The 6,522-nt window shown below is 35.4% G+C and overlaps 1 protein-coding gene across 1 annotated transcript; it reads left to right on the top strand.

Annotated features, from left to right (window-relative positions):
- The first annotated feature begins 101 nt into the window (after positions 1-101).
- LOC126373149 (telomerase Cajal body protein 1 homolog) lies at positions 102-4,728 on the top strand. The gene is made up of 5 exons (XM_050019177.1): positions 102-640; positions 819-1,007; positions 1,397-1,560; positions 2,428-2,714; positions 4,362-4,728. Exons 1-5 carry the CDS (start codon positions 207-209, stop codon positions 4,659-4,661), a joined length of 1,374 nt encoding a protein of 457 aa, XP_049875134.1. The 5' UTR covers positions 102-206; the 3' UTR covers positions 4,662-4,728.
- Positions 4,729-6,522: the final 1,794 nt, after the last annotated feature.

Genomic DNA, 6,522 nt, shown 5'->3' with positions numbered 1-6,522 from the left:
AACATATATTTCATCCATCTCGTTTTGTTTACTAAGTTTGTGTATAATGCTATCTCTTTTTACAGCAGGATAATGAATGGTTGAATTTAGTGAATTTACTTTACTCACTCATTCACTCGGCACTTTTGACAAGTGGGCCGAGTGGCGGATATTATGTTTTGCTATATTATTTGTTATCAATAAAATTATCTTTCAATAAAGTAAATATGGAAGAAACATCAATGGAAACTGATACCCTTTTAGAAAGTGAATCTAATGGTCATACTAACGACAATATGGAAGATGTTGCTGATGTTAATACTGAGGACCGAAGTTGTTATCAATATCCAACTTTATTTATGAGTAAAACTTTGTTAGAATTGTGTAATTCCTCTTGGACTCGGGCTCCGAAGGCAAAAGAAGACGTGCAGCCTTACTTGAGAGGTTGTAAATGGTCACCAGATGGGACTTGTTGTCTCTCTGTGGTAAATAACGATGGTGTCCACATTACGGAACTTCCACGCGATTTGTACACAGAATCTGCTTCTCCAGATCGTAACATTGATATTTTAGAGTCAGTAGTTCATGTGAAAGAAGCAGGTTTGATTTATGACTTTTGTTGGTTCCCTGGGATGAATAGTCATTTTCCTGAGACATGTTGGTAAGCATAACCTTTTTATATATTTTTCTGTTGTTTTTAAATACCTTATTTATTATCTTTGGAAAATGAGATTTTCATTTGATCTGAAATTCATTAGAATTTATATGGACAAACAAAAATAAATCTTCAATTTAACTTATTTAACTTCAAATAAATATATTTCATACTTACATTTCAGTTGGTTGACAACAAGGCAGAATGCCCCGATCCAAATGTGGGATGCGTTTGATGGTTCCCTGCGATGTTCTTATCGTGGTTTTAATGCCGCTGATGAGATGGAACCAGCTCTGTGTGTCACATTCACTCCTGAAGCTAATAGTATTATTGGGGGTTATAAAAAATTTCTTCGGACATTTGATGTTGACAGGTAACATTCATACTACCCATAGTAACATAAACATTTAATTATGGATATATTTTCTACAGCCTTAAATTTACCTATAGTATTAATTTAATTTTATTTTTTCTCCGTTTACCCTAACTAGGAATAGGTATGATCTTATGTGTCTATGTACGTCTCGAATTTAGAGAGCTTCTTTAAATCTAACAATATGCATTTTTTTGCATTACATTGGACTGCACATGTAACAAGTTTCACATTACATCCTCAAGGAATTTCAATATAATAAAGTAAGGGACCTAGTACAATGAAACATCAACTGAATGTCTCTTGTACTACCACCATGCCCTCTTATTTTGTTCTAATTTTATTGGCTCAATTTTATATCCTCTACAATAATTTGACCAATGTTTCAGACCCGGAAGAGACTTTTCTGAGCACAAGATCGGCTCCCCTGCTGCAAGTTTAGCTGTGAACAGCAATCTATTGGCTGTTGGGTCTTGGAACACTACTATCGCCTTATACAATGTCAATGACATGGGCACTTATAAAAGTATTGGCAAAATGCATGGACACACAGGTCACTTTTTTATTTACTATATGAATAAAACTAGTAACTATACAATCAATCAATCAAACAATAATTCTTTATTGCACAAAGACATAAGTATAGGTCATGTACAAGCAAATGAAAAAATGTTTCCTTTCCACTGGTTGCCTGGAAAAAATTGCTGCTTAGCAATAAGGCCACCAGATTGTACTGTATCTATCATCCAATTGTGTAAATTTGTTTTGTATGTTGTGTGCAATAAAGTATATTTGATTGATTGATTGATAAAATAAGCACAATAGACAGCTTTATTGCTAAACAGCAATTTCTGCCAGGCATCCTTAGGGTGAAAGAACTTTATGTATTGGAGCGCATGATGGACAATATGCATTCCATAGTAGCAATGTTGATTAGATTGATTGTACTGTTGATGTAGTGATGAAATATGATTCAAAATTTACGGCTGTGGGTTACCTATGCTTCTCTCCTATTCTGTCATTCAGAAACGTCATTTGCTAGAACAATATAAAGAGCGGGAGTGCGACCGTACTACAACCATGCATGCGCTCGTATTATCTCACTCTACCAAATGACGGTTTTGGGTGTCAGAAAAGGATAGTAGCTTAGGAATGCGCGATGCGGCGCGGGCAGATGTAGTTCAAACATAAATGTGCAAATATTTTTTCCTTAGCCTATTTGTGTCCTACTGCTAACCACAGAGCTTCCTCTCTTCCTTTCCAGGCAGATGCTTTTTGTTTTGTTTCAAATTATTACATTAAAATTCTAATTATTTTAATCTACGTGTAATTATTTATTTGTTGTTTATATCTAATGAATATTTAAAATTTTCCATAAAACCATAAAAGAAATTCATACTTTATTAATATTTAATTTCAGGTGGTATCACACATATGAAATTTACTCCAGATGGATTAAAACTTGTTTCTGGGGCAAGGAAAGACCACAGACTTCTAGTTTGGGACATTAGATACTACAGAAGACCTCTAAACATTCTGAGTAGAGTGGTAGACACAAACCAGAGAGTGTACTTTGATATATCGCCTTGTGGGAAGTACCTAGTATCTGGCAATACTGATGGTACACTCAAAGTATGGGATGTAGACCAGGTTGATTGGAAGTCTGAACTAGATACTACAGATATCCATTGTGATAAATCTACTAAGGTATGTGTACTTTTTTTTAATAATTTCAGTCATAAGTGTCTGAAATGGCAGCAAATGTTCGTGATATTTTTATTATCATTTTGTATACCTACTAAAAATATTCTCTGTTAGCTGCATTTATGGTCACCAGCGTCAAAAGACACCGCATTATTATACGGCATCTCATTTTATCACATTGGTATATACCTAAATAGGCACATTTTTTGCCCGTGATACTACCTACCTGTAGTACGCCTGGTACTAATACGGTGCTTGGTAGTACTACGGAAAGAAAAATCCACCCGTGGTATTACTAACATTTAGCAAAATATATTCCAAGTTTTATAGCTCATATGCGCTACGCGTGTAAACCCAATGTTGCGAAGAACGCGGTAGATATTGCTTTATCAAAATTAAAAGAAAATGTCGTTAGTAGTGATAAGCCAATATCACGATAGTACGACAAAACTATTTCAAAATTGAAAGATGACAGTGTACACCTGGTTTCCAACCTATGTATTAAAAATTATAAGTGAATGTTATAAAAACTAAGATTTTTTTTTACTAAATGTTGGTAGCACATTGAAGAATTTTCTTTTCGTAGTACTACCAAGCACCATAGTAGTACCAGGGAGAAAAAACGAAAACAGCAAACCTTCCTATGTAGGTACCTACCTATTTCTCACTTCTCGGGTACATAATTATTCAGAAAAAACAATGTAATGGCAGAAGATTATATAAAAATAACTGTTGCTTGATATTAGGATCACATTATGTATAGAATTATGTTGCTACCTATATCGCTGTTTTTGTTTTTTAATTAGGACAACACTCACTATAATACCCATCAAGATAAAATTACTTGTAAATAGCTCACCTCAGAAGATTCCTCGTTTATGTAATTAAAAACTAACGTCAAGCAAATCCATGATTGAGTTTGTAAACAATATCCAGACCTACTTATAGTTCACAGTGCATTGTTTTGGTCTAAAGATAATTTGGCGTCGTATCAATGTGACATCACTGACCTTTGCGATACCGCAACCAACGTGTTTAATGACGTGAACAGAGCAATTTCAAGGAAAACCGCTTTGGACTTTCGGGTTTTTAGGCAATATAATTATACATTATAAAAACGTAACATAATCTTACGAATATGTTACCAAATGGGCTAGTCAGGGACACATCCATCGCAAAATGAACTGAGTATGCATACCCACGCTTAAACAAGCTTTCTGTTTGACCAACGTGGTAGGTGGTAAGCCGTATTACCGTCTGTAATTCTCAAGCCAACTGTGTTAGTGAATATTGCTCTTATGATGAATGTCCGGTACCCAGGTCTATACCTAAATAGTCACATAAAACATAAATAGCCTATACGTATACTTATATGTCCCACTGCTGGGCACAGACTTTCCCTCAATCAACCGGAGTATACTCCCACGCCTCCTGATTGTCCAAAAGAAAGATGATCCGTGCTTCGGAAGGAACGTTAAGTCGTTGGTGCCGGTTATTACTTACTGATGTAAGTACGTAGTCGTTACATGAGTCATGTCAGGGGCCGATGGCGACCCTGACACCAGGGTGAATGGGGTTGGTAATCCACCGCACACCCCACACGATAGAAGAAGAAGAAGACTATCTGCTAACATCTTCTTTTCTTTACAGTTTCCTCTGCATAACGACTGTTGTAACAGCGTCTCGATCCATCCCCTCAGACCGATATTAGCCACCGGATCAGGCCAATACCACTGCAGAGATCCCATTCAGCTTTTAGACGACGAAAATCAAACGGACGGCATAAGCTTAAATGGCGACATAAATTCCAGTCATATGAGTGATACAAGTGCAATTAAAGACTTTAATGTTAGTGAAAATAAAGAGTCGAGTCGAATAGAAGAGGACATATCGTCAAGTGAAAACTGTTTAGTGTTTTGGTGGATTGGCGACGTACCTGGTATAGATTAGATAGATTAGGTAGGTATGTAGTTATATTACTTATAAGATCGTGATTAATAAATCATAATTTCGTAAATTATTGACTTTCTATGATTAAGTTGGTACTTACCTACGTCATAATTCCTTTTCCGTTCACACGATTCGTGTACCTATTAATCTAGTAGGTTGAAATGGCCGTCAAATACCTCACAGCTACAATATTTTATTTATTTATTAGGGTTGCCAACGGACAAAAACATTTTATTTTGTAACTAACTTAACCTACCTATATGCAAATATTGGACTAGTGCTCGTCCAATTATATCCAAACATAACATGTTAATTTATTTATGCTTCAAAGGACGACAATCTGTATAAAATCAAAAATATACATAAACCCAATATGCATTACTATATTTATGACATAAAACAATAAAATTGATAATATATAGATATATATGTACATCAGAAAATAATTACGTAGTAGAAACGTGATAACTTACTACCTATACCTATATAAGTAAGAGTCTTACATAGGTACTTCTAGAATATAGTTAGCACGTGCACAGAAAATAAATTTTTTTTTATTTCCTTTGCGTGTAAAGACAAATGTGTATTGATATAAAATAAAAGTACCCTTTACTGACACAAAGATTCGGACAATAATTCATGAAGCCGTCACATAAAGAAAACGTACGCAATAATTCAAGTGTGTGCGTTCACGTCGTACGTCTTTTGAATAAATACGTGATAAAAAATATGTTTTTATTGTGTACCATGTATTCAGATTAAAAAGACTCCTGTCACGTAAACGGAATTCAGGGTGATATACTGGTTCGATCCACATCTCTTCCGTTATGAATACATTTCTTTGCCTATCAGTGACGGGATTGTTTTTGAAAGTGTAGAAACTACACACTTTCAATTTGAGGTAGCAAGTCCGAATCCCAGAACAGGTCTTTTCAAATTCATTTTTGGATCAAAAATCATAATCACATACTCAGCGGTGAAAGAAAACGTCGCGAGGAAACCCACATACCTGAGAAATACGGAGATATGTGACCTTATCTGTATTGGGCTGGTTCTCGCTTCCGTAAAAAACCGGACCTGTCAAATCTTCAGGTTAAGTAAGCCGACCCCGTGAGAAATGAGATAACGCTAAAGAGATGTGTAAGTAAAGAACTACCTACTTTATACAAGTTATAGCCAAGACACGTAGCTGCTTGTTAGTAGGACGGTACGGCATAGGTAACTCGCGTAAAGTCGTCTTTAGAAAGTTGATTGATCTACCTTCCACACTTTTTTCTTTCGAGGTTCTTGTCATTCTTTATAGTTTGATAAATAATCAACGGCGAAAGAATTCAGAATCAGGCACATATTAAGCGTTACCAATTTAAAATGAAATAACTACTTTAACAAAAGCTGTATTGGCATTATACGGCATGAATAAACTTCATAAGTATGTAGGCACTTAGTACCCACTTAATTATCTTCAAGTTTGCAAAGTTCCAACAATCTACGGTAGAGTTGCTCTATTTATATTACCTATTATTTGAGCTCGTGTTCCTTCGAGTTGGAAGTATGCTTGATAAGGGTAGGTAGGCGTTTTATGCCTCGTAGTACCTAAGTACTATGTGTCGGTTGGTTAGCTAGCAGGTGAGATCCCTCAGTGCTCCCCATTTGATGCAGCAAATCTACAATAAGTCATGTCAAAAATAAATAAAAAAACTTGGCTGTCACCTGGTCTATGTGTACAGTCATGAGCAATATTATGTACCCACTTTAGGACTCTGTCGCACTAACATATTTGACACTTAGTGAGACTTACAGTACAATCTCTTTATTGTACACATTAATTAAATTAACGACAAGAAAAATAGGTACAATATAA

Source organism: Pectinophora gossypiella, chromosome 15 (genome assembly GCF_024362695.1).
Source record: "Pectinophora gossypiella chromosome 15, ilPecGoss1.1, whole genome shotgun sequence".
Classification (NCBI taxonomy): Eukaryota; Metazoa; Arthropoda; class Insecta; order Lepidoptera; family Gelechiidae; genus Pectinophora; species Pectinophora gossypiella.
Note: the sequence above shows the minus strand (reverse complement) of the source record. Positions and strands in the feature narration are given on the sequence as shown.